The sequence below is a fragment of the Schistocerca gregaria genome, chromosome 6, assembly GCF_023897955.1.
Source record: "Schistocerca gregaria isolate iqSchGreg1 chromosome 6, iqSchGreg1.2, whole genome shotgun sequence".
NCBI lineage: Eukaryota > Metazoa > Arthropoda > Insecta > Orthoptera > Acrididae > Schistocerca > Schistocerca gregaria.
Window position 1 is genome coordinate 452,960,606 of NC_064925.1, and position 22,402 is coordinate 452,983,007.

Below are 22,402 nucleotides of genomic sequence, written 5' to 3' on the forward strand. Positions count from 1 at the left end.
TGTGCAAATGAATAAATATATTTATATTTTGCCATTTGTGTTTCGTCTCAGTTTACTGAAGCATTGTTTGTAGCTCGACACCAACACGTTTTTTCACTTAACGATACTTCAATAAATTGAGGCCAAACATGTATCACAAAAAAGTATATAATGCAAAGAAATTAATTAACAAAAGTTTCAATCCAATTTATGTATTTGTTTCTCTCTTTTACACATGTCAGTTTCAAATAATAAAAGATTATCGATGCCACACCTTCTGACCATGAAATTTTATAAAATATAATCCATATAAAAGGTTTGCTGCAATCAGTACTGGAACATTAGGTACACAATCTCTCAGTACCAGATAAATGAACGGGAACACCACTCTCAACTCATCACACTTTAAAAAAAAAAAAAAACTCTCACAAAGTATCACACTTGGAACATATTGAAAAGGCAAATGCACAAACTGTGCTTCAGGTTGCTATCATTATTATTACAATACAGTTCCTATACTATACAATTACAGTTTAATTTGGTTGTGTTCACACAGCTTAGACCCGATTCAATTCATAAATATTTTTACATGGAACATAACAGCACTGTGCTATAGAATAAAGCAAGATACACCTATGCCATATAAAAAAATACACTCCACAGCTGTTGGTGCATACACTCTTGGTACGTGCAATAATCTATAGGTAAAGAGAAAAAGAGATTCCTTGTTTCAATAAAATATTAAAATCAGACTATTGTGTCACACTTCTTAAAAAAAAAGTACAGTAAAAACTTTGTGTCAACAGAAATAAAAAAAATCCTTATTAAGGACAATATCTACAGGCAGTCAGATAAGTTGAAGCTGATGGTAATATAAATACAATCAAACACCTCAGCAGACAGCACAATACTCTATATCCGAGCCTGCCAGTTCACCGGAAGTGTTGTTCCTGGAAATACTGTTTGGTACTTAGCAGGAATAAGAATCTCAATTTCTACTGGCAAGTACATTTGCACCTACTATAAAATACAGAATGTATACAATTAAACTAACATACTGAACCTGCAGACTAAAAATATTCTTACAATGGCACATATTTGGTTAAGTAAAGACTTTTAAGACTAGTCAGCTCGACATAGGACTGCCTGTACCAGTAAACTATTTAAAATGTATCAATAAATAGAGCATTAACTTTCATACACTGGCCAAGTTGCCTTTATTCAAAACACACTCACACACTAAATTGTGTGATGCCTTAATTTGCTTGCAACACGTATGAATTTATAAGCATTTCACATACATAGACCCTGTCGTCAATCAACTATGTCGTTAAAAATATATCTATGATATGAGACACAATGTTAACGAACCTGTACAGTCCTTACAATGCAAATTATTTACTTGTACATGTGGTACATGATAATAGAAAATAGTGTGATGTTTTATCATGCAATAGCAATAAGGTGCTGGCATACTCAGTAATTATCACTAAACTGAACTATTGCTGCTTTTGTTGGTGTTATCAGTAACATCTTGTTATCACTAATACTGTCAAGGCAGTTACAACACATAAACACAAGCACACACATACACAAACACACTGTTCATTAAATAAAGCTTTTTGACCTTCCAGCTGTATGAAGTTCACTTTCACAAGAGTTTCTTTAGGCTGGCTTTCAAACGTTCTTGTGCTGGGTTTACCTTTATTTTTAGTTGTTGAATCATATCATATATCTTAAGTGAAGGCCCAACTTTCAGTCCAGTTAACTCTATGATCTGATCTTTGGTGAGCGATAAGAGTTTTACGCCATCAATTTTCTGCAAATAAGCAATTTACTTATGAGAGAGAACAGAACAAAATAAAAACAGGAAAATATTTTCATATAAACTGAAAATGAATTCTCCAGCACTCATTTTTGTTATGGTTTTGTACAACTATTGAAATAATCATCATCTACAAACAAACTCACTCTAGTTGTTAGTCTGGTGTGCACACTGAGATTACATTCTGACCTCTACTTCTGCAGGCTCACTGAACATACAGGGCCAGTTTGAACAAAATATTACTTTAATAATTGATTATGCATATTTGTTGACGATATGTATTGTAACATTTAACAAGACCATGGGTGTGAGACAACAGGTGTTTCATCAATAACAACATATACTGTAAATGAGATGGAACAGATGATGAAATCTCTAATATCTCATGTGACTCAATAGTCTATGTTATGTAGGAAGGCACCTCCGTGCAGAGAGGTGGACTGATAGGGGAATGTGGAAATGACAAAGTTTGCTTAAGCATGGCAGCAGAGAGCAGGCAAACAAAGCCCACGCCGTCAAATCACACTGCTGGGGGACAACAATCAGGTTTATTTGCCTATGCTACATTATGTTCAAATCTAGGAGAAGAATAAGTTTTAATACTTCTTTCAATCAATTGTCTATATGAGAGCAATCTTACTTCATGTGTAGACAATGTTGTGCCTGCAGCTCCACAGCTGTAGTCTGCTTGACATCAGATGGCAAGAACAGCTGATACAGCTTTGTGAAGATGTCAAACAATTTTTCTCACCAAGACAATTGTCTAACGACAAGGTCATCAAAACTGGTTGCAGTATTTGTCATTTTAGTGTAGTTTGTACTGTATTATAAGTAAAAATGTAATACACAACAAAATTAACTTCAAATACAAACTAAAATCACTGTATCTGTTTGATAACTTCCTAGAGCCATTTTAAAATGGGTAATTTTATAAGACACATTTGTGGGTGTATTTGTCTTTTAAGTGTAAATCATTGTGCATAAAAAAAATTACTGGTGGCATACACTAATGCAAAAGGCAATCACGTAAACGGTTAGTATTTTGTCATATTTTTCGCTGTCAAAAAACATTATGAGTGTCAACTGAGTCATTCGACATTACAATGAGAGACCACATTTATGATCCATGTAATAAACAAACAACTAACCATCATCTTGGAATAACTATAACGAATGCAGCACGATAACATAAAAAACAACCAGAATCCAACAGCTAACACCATCTGTCATTTCAAACCATTTTCGTATACTTGAAAATGGTAGGATATTACCTGTCAAAATATCAGAGACTTTGACAAATTTATCCAGCAGCATTCTCAAGAGTTACTAGAACATAGTACACATCCTTGGGGAATATGACGAAAATTATGTCACTCATAACAAGTGAATGCCTGCATTCTTCTTAGGATACAAATTCCCAATCGACAAAGGCTAGGAAGTTCTCTAATACTTGCACAATCAATTCTTTAAGAAGAGAGATTGATGCACTGATAAAAGAAAACCGGAGTCTACGATCCAAACAAACACCAAGTGAAGAGGTGCAAGGCAAAAGTGATAAATTGTGGATGAAAGTGTCGCATAAAGGAAGTTCTTTTCCCACAAAAAGGTGAACAAAATTTGCAAAAACAGTTACATTCTCCAATAATGTTCTGCAAAGTGACTGTGATAATGACTGTACTATAAAAGATCATGACCATGAAAATATCAGTGATTTGGAAACGGAATAACTTTTTGGAAATAATGCCAACAAGAAACACGGATCACAAAGAAAAAGATTAGTGTAATTTTACTAACAGGCAGCCGTGGCAGGGAGCAATCTAATATTTTCTGAGAGAAAAATCATGACATAACAGTGACTGGTGCAGTGAAACATGGAGCAAGAATGAGACATGTTGTAGATAACAATTTTCGAAGGAAAATAACACAAGGTAGTTTGCATAATGGGATCAAATGATGTAACAAAGAATGAAGCAGAGGTTTGTGTGAAAAACGTGCATAGATTTCTAGATGTGAATAAATCTAGAAACATAACAGTTGCCGCAGTTCCCAATAGGCAGGATTTAATTTACAGCTCATTTGTAAACAAAGTAGTTTGGGAGACAAGCATTAAAATAAAGAAACTGCTCACAATACAATGAATGCAAAGTACTAGATATAAGTAAGCTGCATCAAAACCTGTAATGCACTTTAAATATGAAGGGAAACTGTTTCTGTGTGATCATATCAATGACATAATTGCAGATCAACTTTCAAGAAATAAAACTGACTGTCTGCTTCCCATACATCCTGTTGACAACAGTGACAAAAAGTAACACGAGAAAGAGAGAAGAAACAGTTATATTAAAACCCTCTGATATTTTTTTCAATTGAAAGTATGCAGTTTCAGCAAATAAAACAATGACAGTTTTCCTCTATTCTCTTAGAGGATTCACAAAGAATAAAATATGTTAATATATTATGTTTTTGTGAACACTGTATAAGAGATGTTGAAATGTTGCAGTTGAGTGGTTACTGTATACATTACTCTCGATCTATACTGGAGAAAGGGGGTGTTGTAATTTGCGTAAAACGCACATCTTACAGAGAATTAGATTTAAAGAGTCACTGGGGGGGGCACACAAAGACTCTGAAATATGTGGAGCAGAGATGGAGCCTACTACACATGACTTGCCAGTTGTGGTGGTAGCACTCTACAAAGCTCCTATACAGAGAACATGAAAGTGTTCCAGTGGCAGCTAGAGTCAGTTTTATCTCAGCTGTGTTCAAAGTCAAACAATTTAATAAATGAAGCAATTTTAATATCAATTTTGTAAATGACAGCAACAGTAAAGTAGATTTAGAACATCTAGTAGTGTCTTTTAACCTGACGATATAAGTAGATTTTCGAAGGAAGTGGTTTATAAGGCAATGTTTGACCAATTCTTGATAACTGTTCATCAGCATGTGATCCTTATCAGTTTGGGCTGATAGAAGAGACAGAGAAGATCCGACAAAGAACAATGTGTTTCGTCATGGGATTATTTAGTTGTCATGAGGGTGTTACCGAGATGCTCAGCAAACTACATTGGAAAATGTTACAAGAGAGACATTGTACATCACAGACAAATTTACTAACGAAATTTTGAGATATCACTTTCCAGGAAGAGTTGGACAACATATTACATCCTCCCATATGCATCTCTTTTAATGACAGCCACGACGAGAAAATTTGAGAAATTGGACCCAGAACAGAGGATAACCAACAATTATTCTTCCCGTGTGCCATTCGAGAGTGGAAAAGGGTAGGAGGGATCAGTTAGTGGTATCTGAAGTACCCTCTGTCACAAACCATTAAGTAGCTTGCAGGTTATGAATTACATGTAGACGAGTGGAAATATGCATGATGATGTTAAAATGTTCTTTTGTTTGTTTCTGAAACACAAAATTGTCTGAAGAATAAAAGTTACCGAATTCAGCTGTTCGAGACGTCCAATGACATTTTTACACCTTAAATTTTCATTTGGAACATTCTGTCTCATTTATGATTCCTGTTCATACGCCACCTTTCTAACCAGAGTAATACTAACAGTTTTGTCATCTGCAAGAAGTACCTAATCTGCTCGATTTATGTTAAGTGGAAGGTCAGGGATTCTGTTGCACATCCTCTCAAAGTCACTAAAGTTACAATCACTTGAATTATTTGGCACCTTGGATGTACAATAAAACAATCAAGGCAGTGAAAAAGTTTGTATGAGTGACACCTCACATCAGCAATGCCACATCAGCCATGAAAACCAAACACAGAAAGATTATCAGGATGGACACAATAGAATATTCTAACAATGGCAAACAAATCTGAAAAGCTGGTCTACCTCAGTGTTGAGTAAAACAAAGCGGAAGAAGAATGTGAAAAGTAATGTCAGGGCTATGAAACAGAGTCAAAGAATGGAGTGGGTTTTTTTATTACGTAAATACTTAGGCACTTGTAGGCAAACCGAGTTTGTAACTGACAGAAATTCATATTGGCATGTCGAATAACTGGATCTTCTGCTGGTTGTTTGTTTGTTCTCGCTTAAATGGAGAACATAGAGAATTAGTACCAATTATTGTACAGTGAAGGCCTCTCAGAGTCTGTAACAAAAGAATCCCAAAAACAGTAACTTGGAGACTTACTGAACCAAGCATAAAGGAAATATTTAGGGAGGTGCTGCAAGATGTCATCAAGATTAGAAGAACACACAGTAGGTGAAGGACAGGACACTTTGAAGAAAGTTGTGGCAAGTCCAGCCAGTGTATACAGAGAACACAATCAGATATGAAAACCTAAAGAAACATCCTGGAGACATCTGAACTGAGGTGACTGCAGTGGTATGGCTATATGAAGAGGATGGATCCTGACAGAAGTCCCTTGGGATTTCTCGGCCCAAAATATAGCATGGTGAAGGAAAGGGATCTCTGGCGAGAAGTAAGAAGCAGATTCTCAAGAATTTCAGAAACCTGGATGCCCATTGGCATCAGATAAACAAAAAACAGCTACAGAAGAACAAGCAAAATTGCAGGAGGCTTATCTATAAATGCATTTGGCTTGCTACAGAAGTCATGTAATGATGATTTGAATACTGATAAAAATATTCATAATTCTATTAATTTTAGTGAAATGACCTGTAATCTCTGTATTTGCTCAATGTCTTTTAGTGCATGTTGAGAACGACCATTTGCTTCTGGTAATTGCCAATTTCTTCCATCAACTTTGTTTTCTGGTCAAGATGTCTTAGTGCTTTTTAATATAATGTATTGTTTTGTATATTTTTTAAATGTGTTTTAGCTATGATGGCTAGTCAGAGGCTAGGGCCACTTATATGTATAGTGGGCAGTGTGCCTAATACATTTTCCTACTTTACACTGTTATCTGGCAGAGGTTTTAAGTTACTATCGTAGATACATTGTGCTGCAACTACTATTTATAAGAGCTGTAGGTAGAGGTCATAAATGGAAAGACAACTTGTATATATGCACTGGGGCTTTGCACACGCCGTCGAGTTGGATGTCTCAGCCGGGGTTTGCCGACTTGCTTGTGTCACTGAAAACTTGTATCCAGTCGCTGGCTTCTGCATCAAGAAACTGGAAAGTTCAATGCAGCGCCGCTTCTCCATCATCCCATGGTGCCACCATCAGCTGATTATTAAGTAAACCTAATCACTGTACCCATTCTTCAGTCCTTTTTAAGCTATGTCATTTTTGTGTAAACATTTATATTCTTGATTGGCATGTGACCTAAGGTCTAATGGTGTATCATTTCTTTACGATTTATGTTCAGTTTGGTTTAACGTGTGTTGTAGACACAAGCGCCCTCAATGTGCTTAGTCTTCATATGCTTTTAGACAAACTAATGCTCAATGCTTCTTATACAAGCGAAATCTTTTATAGTCAAATTATCTATCTGCTGGTGCTAAACTCCGTCAGAGTGGTAGGGTACAATGGATTCTGGTGTTCTCATGGAGTTCATTTGTCATAGATGTTTTCTGCAGTTGTTTTTTTATAATACTGGAAATAATGTTGATGTGTTCCATTTTAAGTTCCTTCAACACATCTTCAATCCTTCTGTGATACCATTAGGTGTAACAAGCTGTTCATCTCAAGAAACTCATTTCACAGGTTGTTAACTTTTCGTGTATTTTGCCTTCATTGTCCAGGCTTCACTGTCATAGCACAGTGTAGGTGTTGTCAAGAATTAATAAAGATTTATTATGTTGTGCTTTTTGACTAGGGAAGGTTTCATTACATTTTTAATGACTCCCATAGTTTTTGTATACCTGGTCTCTATCTTCCAGACAGGATAGTTTATAACCTAAATGTTTCTGTTTCTAGAATTTTATTTTTTAAGCAGATTTTACTTTGTACTGGATATTTCCTGCAGAAGGACATAGTGTGTTTTTTTGGCATTTATGTCCATGTTGTATTTCTCTGATATAATTTGCCAATTGCGTACATAAGGCTGCAGGTCATCCTCTGAAGATGCTACAAGACCTGAATTATCTGCAAAAAGTAAAGGCCTAGATTTGTGTTTCGGGAAGTCTCGCGGCATGTCTCCCCTCTTCAATGATTTTATTCATATAAATAATAAATAGGAGTGGTGAAAGGCCACATCCCCGCCTTATTCCTGCATGCATTCTGCCCCAATCTCGTAATTTATCCTCTTTCTTGCCATTCATTAAATTTTTTTGCATGTATTTTCGACAGGTCACTGGGGAACATGATCATCTGCCAGAATCTGTAATAGTTTGCTTCTACTGACTTTATCAAAAGCTTTTTTGAAGCTGATGAAGGCAATGTGTGCTTCAAAATGAATTTTCTATGTTTTTTTCCATTAGTAATTTCAATGAAAAATAACAATCACAGCACAATCTTTCTTTTCAAAAGCCATTCTGCTCATCACTCATATGGGTTTCTAGTGTATGTACAATTTATGTTTGATGGTGATGGCAAAAATTTTATATGGCTAGCGCAATACGCTTATTCCTCTTCAGTTATCACAGTTCTTCAGGATTTCATTTTTTGAAGACACTTCACTAAACTCTTATTATTAAAATGAGTGAACACTCTTGATCCCAAGTTTTACAAATGCGTACAATTCCACTAACACACTCAAAATACCTCCCCTTCTTCCCTCTCAAGTTGTGTTCTTGTTTCAAAATGGTTCAAATGGCTGTGAGCACTATGAGACTTAACTTCTGAGGTCATCAGTCCCCTAGAACTTAGAACTACTTAAACCTAACTACCCTAAGTACATCACACACATCCATGCCAAAGGCAAGATTCAAACCTACGACCGTAGTGGTTGCGCGGTTCTAGACTGTAATGCCTAGAACCGCTCGGCCACCCCGGCCGGCTAAATACTTGGGCTACTTCATTTTTTATAAGGTTTAACTGAGAATATCAGAACTTGTACAACTATGTAAGGCTTATCAATTGGTTTTATGTATCTAATGGAAGATTTAGCAAGATGCACCAATAACTCATTTAGCTCAATATGGTTTATTTTTTCCCATGAAACCTACCTGTTTACTGAAACTTTCACAGTATGCTGCACAATCATTAACCCTAAGGAACTGCGCAACATCGCACACATCCCATTGAGCAGGTGCCAGCTCACCAGGCTCGGAGGGACTATTTGCATCAACCAACCGTGGAATAAGTTTTGTGCTTGAACTTGTAGTCTGAAAACAAAGTCAATTACAATTAATTCCTAAATCAACAAATTAATAAATACTGATGTTAACGCTACAAATAATCTGGGTACTATGCAATAGGCAATGGGAAATAGAGCACAAAAACTGAATACATAAGAATATCTTTAAACGAATCAAACAAGTCCACAGGAGGTGGGAGCAAAAGATGGGAATAACAGACACACAATTTCAATCTAAAGGGACGTACTATATTTCCCCAGTATAGAATAACCTCCCTTTTATTATAAGGTGCCTTGAGCAAATTTTAACATGTTCTAAATAATCAAAATTACAAACTGGTTTACTGAAATCAAGTACCTGTCTAAAAAGCTAACATTGCACCTATTCTATACTGATGATTGATTTCTTCATTTTTACAGTACAAGGAGAAATAATATAACAAAAAGAGATGGTTTACATTAATTTTTATCTCCACTTTCTTCCTTTTTTACTCTCTACTGCAGTCCTCCGTGGTATCATTATTTTTCACCACCACCCCCATTTCCTTCCTTTGTAAGCCAACTGACATTTCTTTCTACCTGACACTCCTGAGTAGTCATAGCATTAGTAATGCAGCATTTTTTGAATCCTTTCTCAACAGAGTCATTCCAAATTCTGCCCCAGACAGTAAGGATATGCCGGCCTGTTGAGTGTATTAAGGGTTTCTTCAACTTCCCCCTCTGGAGTGAGACCATGGTTTCCTTGTACAAGAAACCCACTGTAAAGCTCACAGTAAGTCACAAAAAAAGGTCTACTTCCAACAACATCCATTACCTGAAGTTGTAAGGTTGTGCTAATAGGAATTATCATTAGCTCTTGTTGTTTTTTCTATCAGGCTCTTATTCCCAGGTGCGGTGTCCTCTGAAAGAATCCAGCCCCAACATTTTCCTTCCCTCTCGCTCTCACCTAATGTTTCCTATGTCTCTCACCGACAGCACTGCATTCACATAATATCGTTTCCACTTTGTTTGGAAGTTTGCGCATCATCTGTTTTGTTAGTCATTTGTTGTTGGTAACTTCTTGTGTTCAGCAATGTAAAAGAGGACAATGAGAAAACAATAATATAAATTTCGTAAATCTGATTCATCTATGGCCAAAGATTTGGAATGTTGAAAGTAATACATACAAAGATCGCAATATCAAAAAGTAAAGTTGGTTAGTAGTTGCCAATGAGCTTGAAATCACACTTGATGAACCACACAAAAAATTCTAAAGCCCCGAACCTATGCCAAATGCGAGGCAAAAAAGTTGCATATGAAGAGTGTGCCTCTACTTCCACATGGTTTGCATTTGATACAATGAGTCTCTTACTATCTTCAGAAAAGTCTGAAGTAGGAACCGATAGTTTACAAAGTAATGTGTATTGGTAAAAAAAAAAAAAAATTGTATTCTTACTTCAGACTTGCCTTAATGAAATTCTTCAGTCCTGCCAAAACATTGAATACATCTGGTACCAAGAGGCTCACTGATGAACAGTTCACTTTAAAGAGGTACATTAAACTTCTGTACAAATGACGAATGGACCAGTAGCTAAAAACTGAGAAGTGAGTGCAACATACACACTCTCAAATTTATATCAGTTTTAGCAATTCTCATAAAAATTGTTTCTAGAAGTTATTCAAAACTGTGTTCCAACAGTCTGGAAAAAGTGAGTACCCAGCAACAATTCACAAGACAAATTTTCTGAAACTTCCTGCTTATTTAAAAAAAGAATGATTTCTCTTGGTATTTCTAATGTTATCCCTTGTGTGACGTAAAAGTAGGAGTGCAGCACTCACTTGTAGTAGGTTTGTTTGTCCATTTTGTGGCAACAGTATGGCCCCATGTAAAAATTTCTGTCTTGTAAATGTATAGTCCCAAACAGTGCTGGGCTACAGCAGCCAGTAATGTTGTCATGCATGTGGCTGCAATACATATGGCCACAATGTTGCCGGACAACACTGTCTGCAATATGCAACTTTTATGGCCTATGTAAATGTACCTTTATAGCCCAGTAATTTGACTGTGGCACATCACTGTATCAATTTGCCCATTATGGTGCATGTAAATGTTGAAATCCTAAGAGTCAGCTTCATATTTCTGGATCTCTGTGTTGAAAGAAGCAGTCATAATTCGTTTGGTGAAGAATTTAATTAACAAAGATAGTGATTTCAACCCAGACAAATGATGAAACCCGGCACTTTCTTTAATAAACTGTCAAAGACATTGCTACAAAGCATCTAATAATTACACACCAATATCCCACCATGGGTTGCCTGTGTAGAGTCAGATTTTGAAAGTGATGGAACAAATCCTGTAGTGTACTGCAGCATCAGTTGGCTCACTTTGAAGATGGCGAAAAGATATACTGCTGAAATATCAGAAAAGAAGAAATCAAGTTTATGCGGCTGCATGGGCGAAATTTAACAGATGAACTTGCAACAAATCTAGTATCATCAGGCCATCAGTCATCCATTCCTTTTCTTGGAATCTACAGAAAAGTTCCAGGAGCCAGTTTTTCTTTTGGTGCCTTTTCCCTGAAAAGAATCACATATGTGGGGAGCTTCTCTCCATCTGATAGTGCATCCAGCATTACTGTTATTCTGGCGTTTTCACTGCCGGAACTTCTTATAGGGACACTTTTAATGCTCTTCACATCATCATCATTTGACAGCACAGTAAAATAATAATAATAATAATAATAATAATTGCAACCAGCTTTTTGTCATATGCCATGGAAATTCACTGAGCTCGCTGTGTTCTGCTTTACAACACAAGCCCAGCACTCTTCATCATCCTCATATGCTACCCAGTACTTGCTTTGAATTCTGCAATGTATGCAGTTGGAAAATTAACTTAAAAGTTAATGTCACATTGTCTGTGTGAACAAATTGTTGCTGTGAACTCTTATATCCATGTTTCTTAAGAGAGTCATGGTTGTAATTGGCATCCATTATCAATTGCTGCAATTTACAGTTCTTAAAGCACTGATAACATAAGCAAGCTCAATGACAACAATTGCCTTTCAGCATCACCTCTGCTCCCCACAGATGAATTGCAAGAAATTGTACAGCTTTGTATCAACACTGTAACCTTGAAACTCAACACTGCCGTAAACAGTAGCAGCATTAGTGCCATTGTCAAAGCTCACGTTTCACTTGTTATGTTGCATTTCAAGTGTTCTGTGTGAACATATTTCTGTTGGCAATAATTTACCACTAATCTATAGTACCGGTGCCACTATCAGTCACAACAATGTGTTTCTAATACTCACAATGAGAAGTGAAATGAGGCAATGTATTTCCATACTTGTGCAGCTATGAAATTTATAGTAGTGACCTGCATAGATTCCACTCCTGTGATTCAGGTGCCTAGTTGTACGGTGCACCACAAAAGTCTGAAGATGCTAGCACTGGCAGAGGCTGCCACTTCTGGATGCACTTGTGCAGCTTCTCTGGAGCACACACCACCGGACTGCTGACATTCTGCCTATGTTTATCGGATCAGCAGTGAATCCACTCCATGTCTTCTTGTACAAGTACTCTACAGATAATAAAATGTTTTGTCTGTTATTATCTGTGTGTTCTTGTTGTTAGAACACATTGGCGACGAGTAGGGTTGTTATCCCATGTGTTTCGTAGTGCAGTTGGTTTTCATATTTTGTTGTGATGTGGAGCCCATGCTTCAAATGTTGGCACATCAACACATGGAACTTCTTACAGTCATGCAACAGTCTGTGCCACCACTGGTGACCCCCCCCCCCCCCCCAATCCCCCTCCTTCATCTCCTGCTATGTTTCCTCCTCCGTTCCCACTATCTGATGAGGTAGCAGAAGACTGAGAAGTGTACAATCACCACCTACTGCACCATTTTTATGCCTTCTATGCCAAAGATGTGTACATATGTTTTTGTTATGGATTTCTCCCACCTTGTATCAGTTGTTGCGGCAGTTGGCCCCATCACAAAAACCTTTCTTGTTGTCACTTGACAATTCATACTCATTGCTGCCTTCCTATTATCACCACCCCAAGCATGTCATGGCCGCTAGGGTTGAGTTCTACCAATGTGAGAAGCAGTCTCCTCAGTCTTAATCGTGCCTGGGCCACTGGCCCTCCTCAGTCTTAATCTTAAGTGCCATTTTTGTCACGGGCAAGTCAAAATAGTTGTATGTGGACTTCGCAGTTCACATTGTTATTGTCCGTTCTGCTCCAGATAAGTAAGTCCCACAATGGGCCCTCGAATTAAAAAATCATTCCCTCAAAGACGTTTTGTCCATTACCCACTTGTATGAGGTTTCACACACCACTGATCGCCAGCTGGAAGCCAGGTGTGACATTGTGGCAGTACAGTGTGATCTGACTGCACTCCACTGTATCCAACACCAGAAGTCAATAAAGGCTGGATCAAAAAGTACCGCACAATAACTACGTCCCCTCACTGTGTTACTGTGGCTAAGAATCCTCAAATTTTACAACTCTGGCATAACAATGCAGAACAGTCTTCACATCAGCAGCAGCAGACACAGTAATGCTCAATGATTTATAGGGGTTATAACTGTTACCAACACACAAGGAGCAATGAGTTTCACATTTTTATTTTCTAGGTGAAATATCCAGCATATGTTGAATACAGAATTAGATCTTCTGGGTGTAAATGGAAGGCTACATGGGCTGTAGTAGCATCTGCATTTTGCATACATTCTTCCCTGCAGACTATGTCAACTTCATTGATGAACCAAGTATGACAATGCCAACAAATGTTTGAAATTGGGCATGTGATTTCAAACAAGTACAGGATTCATCTGCAAACCTTAGCAGAGATGTTTCATATTTTGCACAATGCAGTTTACAATACTGATTATGAGCAACAGAACTTCACTGAAGTCACTGTCTGCTAGGTGGCAAAGAACCTGGCAGATGAGTACAACCATAAGGGGATTGTTGCACGACTTGACCACTTTGAGTGTAACAAAGTGGAACAAGAAGAAGAGAATAGAGGCTTTTGAAATGCGGTGCTACAGAAGAATTTTGAAGATCAGGTTGGTAGACCAGGATAACCAGTGAAGGTCTACTGAACAAAATTGGAGGAAATAGTGCTAGTAACACACGCTAACTAAAAGAGAGGAAATGGATACATCTCAAGGAATAGTTCAACTGAAAATGGAAAGAACTGAGCAGGTTAAAAATGATTCAGGGACATCAAGGTTCAAATGCAATAAGCAGGTCTGAATTTATGCAAGTTCCTATAATGCAGAAGCGAAAACAGTCATGTGGAGAAATGTGTTAAACCAGTCTTTGGACAACATTCTTATTTTCTCCAATATATTTATTTATATATTGTTAAATAATTTCCAAGTACTATTTTTCAATTCGTTCTTGAGCCTAATTCTAAATTCGATATCAGAAAAGAACATAAAACCGAATAAAAATAAAATGTGTTTCATCTTTATGAATGGTAGTTGTAAATATACGTATTGAATACTTACACTGACGTATGACGTGGAACGTGGATGATTTTGGCCTCCGCTGGGTGCCACAGGCACTGGCTGCCTTGGCTCAGAAGGCACAGGGAGTGACTGGTCAGGACCTGCAGGCTCTTGTGCAGTTTCTGGTTCCCGTGATAATGATGCTCCTTCACCTAGAAGGAAACACAGTCATCACGTAACAGAGCAAGAAATACAAACAAAGCTTTCACAATTTTTGTTATAAATTATCACTATCAAAGTATTTTATAATGCTACACTGGTCATTAATGTAAAAGGCATGAAAACTATCGCTACTGCAATGCAAGTTAATAATAGCACACTTTACAAAGGGTCCCCCCTGCCCCCTCCCCCATGACACACTAATCAACATCTTACTTCTGTGATGAGTAGCTGTCTTGTGACAACACCAATGTTTGTTCAGAAGGTATAAAGACAAAAACTAATTTATCTTGTGCTACGATTCCTTCACACAAACTTTTCTCCTCACAGACAAAGCATGATAAAATTAAAATTCACTGTTACCTAGGTAACTACTCTGGGCCCGTGTTTGTTTCTCAATCTGCTCCTAATGATGCGTCCCTTGAAATGTGACTTTGTATACACAGACAAAAATTGAATGTGTGTTCAGTCATGTGCTTCATATCTTTATCACACACAAAAAGTAATAATATATTAAAAACAAAGATTCCAAGCCTTACCAAGCGAAAAAGCGCCGGCAGACAGGCACAATGAACAAAACACACACACACACACACACACACACACACACACACACACAGAATTACTAGCTTTCGCACCTAAACTGAGAAACTGGCAATGAACCTGCTAAATTTTAAATAATAAATCAATATAATGGCTCTCTCTTTATGTTGGCCATTTCAGCATTTCGTATAAAAGACCCTGACCTAACACAAGCCTTGAGCTCTGCACTATACTGTACTAAATGTTACATGTATTCCACTATTTCATAACTACTATAGCACTCTCAAGGACAAGTCTTCCACATCTCATGCTACATAGGAGAATAAAGAGATACAATTACTAATTTCCAAGGAACATTTTAGCAGAATGAAAAGCATGAACAGGATGGTGCATGAAAAACTGGCCCTGAGTACAGGCTGCATGCAAATTGCATGCAAATTACGCACACATTGTTGCCCTTTAAGAGCAGATACAACAGCATTAGTTTATTTGATACAATAACGCATTTATGTATTATTTGTTGCAACAGCTCTTAACGGGCAACAATTTATGTGTTACTGTTGAGCAGTCTGCATCCTGGGCTAGTGTTTCGTGCTCCACCCTGCATAATCAGGCACTAAACAATTTTTACACAAGAGTGTTCAGAACTGCTTTCTCAAGACCTTTTAATTTAGTTTGTATTATTAGCCTCTAAATAAGCTAGTTTATATTGTTAGCTAGTGTTTGTTCAACCATCACAAAGGCATGTGATATTATCCAGCCAACTAGCACTTATGTCACCATGTATTGGAACAAACCCTTCAGCATCGATTTTTTTAAAAGCATGGAACGCCTGAAGTATACTAACTTAAATTAACAAAACAGCTCTGCAACCACAAACCATGACTTCTTATTGGCAGAGTGTTTCTGTTACTGCCAACATGAAACCTGACACAAACGGAGTGCTGTGAATCATGCCAGCAGTACCTGCAATGAAGAGGACTAACTATACAAGTGTGCTGGCAGTGAAGTGGTAGGCCCCAAGTGGCTGACTGACCCTCTTGTGAGCTCTTTCCAGACTGCAGACAAGATGATTCAAAAACATTCAACCTGACTAAGAAACCTTAAAGGAAGAGTGGTGATGTCCAGGCCACAATTACTGAGCTGGTAAGACACGACAAAGAGGGAACGTGGTACAGACACTCATGCTACGTCAACGAGTGCCTGATCCACTAATGGAAGCAGTGAAAGACAACAGCAGTGATTATCACTGGCATGCAGACATTATGTGACTACAAAGTCAAATGACAAACATACAACACTTAAGTCATGACTTGGGTCATGTGATGACTGTGTCTGCTTGACTAAACAATTAACAGCCACATGTGTCTCACTGTCTTAGCTGCAGTTTACACAGCTACATACAAATACCAGTGACGAAATCACCAGTAGTTCTGGCGATGGCTTTAGTGATTTTTCCCTGGCCAGAAGGTGATTATCAGAGCTATCTCCCTAAGCCCATACATATAAATTCCTACAGAGGAGATATAATAATTTTGAAATAAATTGTGATAAATCTGAACTCTCAGACACCCCTAGTGGCCTGATGCATAATCACTCCTCAGTAAAGTGTATGTAAATGTACAATTAACAACTAGAGCAACTTCAACCAAATGTAAAACATAAATACGAGTTACCACTTAAACAGGGTGTTACAAAAAGGTACAGCCAAACTTTCAGGAAACATTCCTCACACACAAATAAAGAAAAGATGTTATGTGGACATGTTTCTGGAAACACTTAGTTATATAGAAAGAAACATTCCACATGGGAAAAATATATTTAAAAAAGATGCTGTGACTACCAAGTGGGAAATTACTGGTAGATAGACACAATAAAATAAACACGAACACACACACAAATATCAAGCTTTCGCAACCCATGGTTGCTTCACCAGGAAAGAGGGAAGGAGAGGGAAAGAAGAAAGGATGTGGGTTTTAAGGGAGAGTGTAAGGAGTCATTACAATCCCGGGAGCGGAAAGACTTACCTTAAGGGGAAAAAGGGACAGGTATACACTCGCGCACACACACACAGATCCATCCGCACATATACAGACACAAGCAGACATATGTAAAGGCAAAGAGTTTGGGCTGAAATGTCAGTCAAGGCGGAAGTATAGAGGCAAAGATGTTGTTGAGTGACAAGTGATGTACGAGGGGCGGCAACTTGAAATTAGCGGAGGTTGAGGCCAGATGGGTAACGGGAAGAGAGGATATATTGAAGGGCAAGTTCCCATCTCTGGAGTTCTCATAGGTTGGTGTCAGTGGGAAGGATCCAGATAACCCGGACGGTGCAACATTGTGTCAACATGTGCTGGCCGTGCACCAAAGCTTGTTTAGCTATAGGGTGATCCTCATTACCAACAAACACTGCCTGCCTGTGTCCGTTCATGCGAATGGACAGTTTGTTGCTGGTCATTCCCACATAGAAGGCTTCTCAGTGTAGGCAGGTCAATTGGTAAATCACGTGGCTCTGCCTTTGATCGTGTACACCTTCCGGGTTACAGGACTGGATTAAGTGGTGGTGGGAGGTTGCATGCGGCAGGTTTTACACCGGCTTCAGTTACAAGGGTAGAAGCCAGAGGGTAGGGAAGGTGGTTTGGGGATTTCATAGGGATGAACCAAGAGGTTACAAAGGTTAGGTGGACGGCGGAAAGACACTCTAGGTGGAGTGGGGAGGATTTCGTGAAGGATGGATCTCATTTCAGGGCACGATTGGAAGAAGTCGTATCCCTGCTGGAGAGCCACATTCATAATCTGATCCCGTCCCGGAAGGTATCCTGTCACAAGTGGAGCACTTTTGGGGTTCTTCTGAGGGAGGTTCTGGGTTTGAGGGGATGAGGAAGTGGCTCTGGCTATTTGCTTCTGTACCAGGTCAGGAGGGTAGTTGCGGGATGCGATGCTGTTTTCAGGTTGTTGGTGTAATGGTTCAGGGATTCGGGACTGGAGCAGATTCGTTTGCCACGAAGACCTAAGCTGTAGGGAAGGGACTGTTTGATATGGAATGGGTGGCAGCTGTCATAATGGAGGTACTGTTGCTTGCTGGTGGGTTTGATGTGCACGGATGTATGAAGCTGGCCATTGGACAGATGGAGGTAAATATAGAGGGAAGTGGCATGGGATTTGGAGTAGGACCAAGTGAATCTGAAGGAATCAAAGGAGTTGAGGTTGGAGAGGAAATTCTGGAGTTCTTCTTCACTGTGAGTCCAGATCATGAACATGTCATCAATAAATCTGTACCAAACTTTGGGTTGGCAGGCTTGGGTAACCAAGAAGGCTTCCGAGAGCGACCCATAAATAGGTTGGATAACGAGGGGGCCATCCTGGTACCCATGGCTGTTCCCTTTAACTGTTGGCATGTCTGACCTTCAAAAGTAAAGAAGTTGCGAGTTAGGATGAAGCTGGCTAAGGTAATGAAGAAAGAGGATTTAGGTAGGGTGGCAGGTGATCGGCGTGAAAGGAAGTGCTCCATCGCAGGTCAGACATACCAACAATTAAAGGGAACAGCCATTGGGTACCAGGCTGGACCCCTCATTATCCAACCTATTTAAGGGTCGCTTAGAGGAAGCCTTCTTGGTTACCTAGGCCTGCCAACCCAACGTTTGATACAGATTTATTGATGAAATCTTCATCATCTGGACTCACAGTGAAGAAGAACTCCAGAATTTCCTCTCCAACCTCAACTCCTTTGGTTCCATCAGATTCACCTGGTCCTACTCCAAATCCCATGCCACTTTCCTTGATGTTGACCTCCATCTGTCCAATGGCCAGCTTCACACATCTGTCCACATCAAACCCACCAACAAGCAACAGTACCTCCATTGTGACAGCTGCCACCCATTTCATATCAAACAGTCCCTTCCCTACAGCTTAGGTCTTGGTGGTAAACGAATCTGCTCCAGTCCTGAATCCCTGAACCATTACACCAACAACCTGTAAACATCTTTTGCATCCCGCAACTAGCCTCCCGACCTGGTACAGAAGCAAATAGCCAGAGCCAATTCCTCATCCCCTCAAACCCAGAACCTCCCACAAAAGGACCCCAAAGTGCCCCACTTGTGACAGGATACTTTCTGGGACTGGATCAGACTCTGAATGTGGCTTTCCAGCAGGGATACGACTTCCTAAAATCCTGCCCTGAAATGAGATCCATCCTTCACGAAATCCTCCCCACTCCACCAAGAGTGTCTTTCCGCCATCCACCTAACCTTTGTAACCTCTTGGTTCATCCCTATGAAATCCCCAAACCACCTTTCCTACCCTTGTAACTGACCCCGGTGTAAAACCTGTCCCATGCAACCTCCCACCACCACCTACTCCAGTCCTGTAACCCGGAAGGTGTATACTATCAAAGGCAAAGCCACGCGTGAAAGCACCCATGTGATTTACCAGCTGACCTGCCTACACTGTGAAGCTTTTTATGTGGGAATGACCAGCAACAAACTGTCCATTCGTATGAACGGACACAGGCAGACAGTGTTTGTTGGTAATGAGGATCACCCTATAGCTAAACAAGCTTTGGTGCACGGCCAGCATATGTTGGCACAATGTTTTCCCCCGAAGGTAAGGCTTTCCGCTCCCGGGATTGTAATGACTCCTTACCCTCTCCCTTAAAACCCACATCCTTTCATCTTTCCCTCTCCTTCCATCTTTTCTGATGAAGTAACCATGGGTTGCAAAAGCTTGATATTTGTATGTGTATTTGTGTTTTTTATTGTGTCTATCTACCAGCTTCCTGCTTGGAAAGTCACAGCATCTTTCATATGAAAGAAACATTCCACATGGGAAAAATATAGTAAAAACAAAGATTCCATGACTTACCAAGCGGGAAAGCGCCGGTAGATAGGCACAATAAAAAAACACAGAAACACACACAAATTTGTGTTTGTTTGTATGTGTTTTTTATTGCGCCTATCTACCGGCGCTTTCCTGCTTGGTAAGTCATGGACTCTTTGTTTACCACAGAATGCCCCCTAGTGTCCCTAGCAGCGGGGGTGGATCGGGAACAGGAGGCCATGTAAAAATACGGATTACTCTAGACTGTTGCCGGCCAGAGTGGCATGGCCGAGCGGTTCTAGACGCTACAGCCTGAAACTGCGCAATCGCTACGGTCGCAGGTTCGAATCCTGCCTCAGGCATGGATGTGTGTGATGTCCTTAGGTTAGTTACGTTTAAGTAGTTCTAAGTTCTAGGGGACTGATGACCTCAGATGTTAAGTCCTATAGTGCTCTGAGCCATGTGAACAATTTCTAGATTTTCCGGAGCAATTTCGTCTTAAGATGGCATACATATGACATAAGATACAAATATGTGGAGGCATGCACACTTGACACCTACATCCAAAGGGATGGTATGCAACAATTAGCTAAAACAGGTCATAATAGTGTTTAATCAACAGTTTTCTATGTTGCTGTGGGGACTTCTCCAATGGCGTGTGAACTTTGCATAACCACATGGAAATCCACAGGTATGACAAGAACTCTGAAATAGCATTTAGGAATAAATATGCAAGAAAACATTCTGACACACATTTGTATTCTGACATATGTGGATAAACAAGAAATACAACAATTCTGGTTAATCAGCAACTAAGTTCTAAAAATATAGCTTGCACAGAGAAGCAAGTTCAATGGTGTTGGGGTCTCTAAATTAACCAAATTAACAACAAAGCAAACTCTGGTTGTAACTAGGCATTCTATGCAAATAATAGATAAACATATACAGTTTTAAGAGCAACAATAATTCAAAGGGAAGAAAAACCATACCTGTAAGAGGATCGATTGAGAGTTTAGTAGCCTGTGCAGGTTCACGGAAAGGTAGACGATCCCTCTCTGGCATAGCAGATGTTACTGCAGCAGGCATCGTCTGCATGTGTATCGGTGTAGACATCACTGTCGCTGCAGTTACAGGTGCAACAGCAGTTGAAGGCACAGGGTTGGAGGCTGAATGTTGTTGAGCAATGAGACCGATATCTGCTGAGAGTGTAGCAGGAGACGTGGTGGGACCTCTTCTCCCACCTGGAGGGCTGCCACCTGTCAATGAGCCCGCAGGAGATGTCTTCCCACCAGTAATGGCGGTACGTTTGTGCCTGCGTCTTGGCTTCTTCCTCACTCCTTTTGGGGTTTTACCTGACCGTACGAATAATGAATCCCTGAGAACTCAATTTACTGACTGTGTTACACTTTAAAGTGTACTGAGTAGCTAATGTACAATTATACAACCAAAAAGAAGAATAAACAGTATACCAGCCAAACTATAACATCAAAACAGAAGTACTAAATGTACTACTTCCAATGTGTGCATGTGCATCTTTCCATGGGACACAATGTCATCGAATTATTCATGTCATGATCACCAAGGACGGAAATCTGATGCACTAAAACATTCCAGGGTGACATTAAACAACATTTAAATAAACTGAAGTACAATAATCCAAGGCAACTTATTTTTGCAACATCAAACAATGAAAAATTCAGTACGGAATGTAACAATATTGTGAAAAGAATAACTGCTACTCACCATATAGCGGAGATGGTGAGTCGCACACAGGCACAACAAAATGACTGCCAGAAAGCGAGCTTTCGGCCAACAAGGCCTTCATTAGAAATAATCTCTCTCTCTCTCTCTCTCTCTCTCTCTCTCTCTCTCTCTCTCTCTCTCTTTCTCTCTCTCTCTCTCTCTCTCTCTCCCCCTCTCCCTCCTACACACACACACACACACACACACACACACACACACACACACACACACACACACAGATATTGTTGCCATTATTTTTGCAAAAAATGGATGAAACTACTGCAGACATATTCAAAATGAGAGATTCCACATCTATGTCAAAATTTTAATTTATCCTTTATTTCACCATTTCTGCTTCATATTTATTTTTATGATGACAGAGTAATGTGTAGTTGTGTATGGATATAATGGGTTTCTTACGCAACTACATACATATGAAAAAACATTAAATATTGACTGAGACTAGTCTTCATATAAATATGCATCTGAGATGGCGAAAAAAAAAAAAGGATAATACCAGTATAGTTAATCTTCCTTCATTTAAGAAAAAACAAATGTGAAATTTGATATTACTAGAGTTGTGTGCAAGTCTGAAGGTGGGCATGCAATTTTTCTGTACAGAGGGAGAGATGCAGAATACTGTGCAGTGATACCAATTATGTGCAC

The 22,402-nt window shown here is 39.1% G+C and overlaps 1 protein-coding gene across 6 annotated transcripts in view; it reads right to left on the minus strand.

Moving 5' to 3' along the window:
- Nucleotides 1-175: 175 nt before the first annotated feature.
- The window catches only part of LOC126278350 (polycomb protein Sfmbt-like), a 263,014-nt gene continuing 240,787 nt past the window's right edge, over nucleotides 176-22,402 (minus strand). For all 6 annotated transcript variants that reach the window (XM_049978395.1, XM_049978396.1, XM_049978394.1 and 3 more), the window contains 4 exons: nucleotides 20,983-21,345; nucleotides 14,477-14,628; nucleotides 8,842-9,000; nucleotides 176-1,798 (listed from right to left, as the gene is read on the minus strand). In XM_049978395.1, coding sequence (XP_049834352.1) covers nucleotides 1,631-1,798; nucleotides 8,842-9,000; nucleotides 14,477-14,628; nucleotides 20,983-21,345 — 842 coding nt within the window. In that variant the 3' untranslated portion in view covers nucleotides 176-1,630. The remainder of the gene's footprint in view (nucleotides 1,799-8,841; nucleotides 9,001-14,476; nucleotides 14,629-20,982; nucleotides 21,346-22,402) is intronic.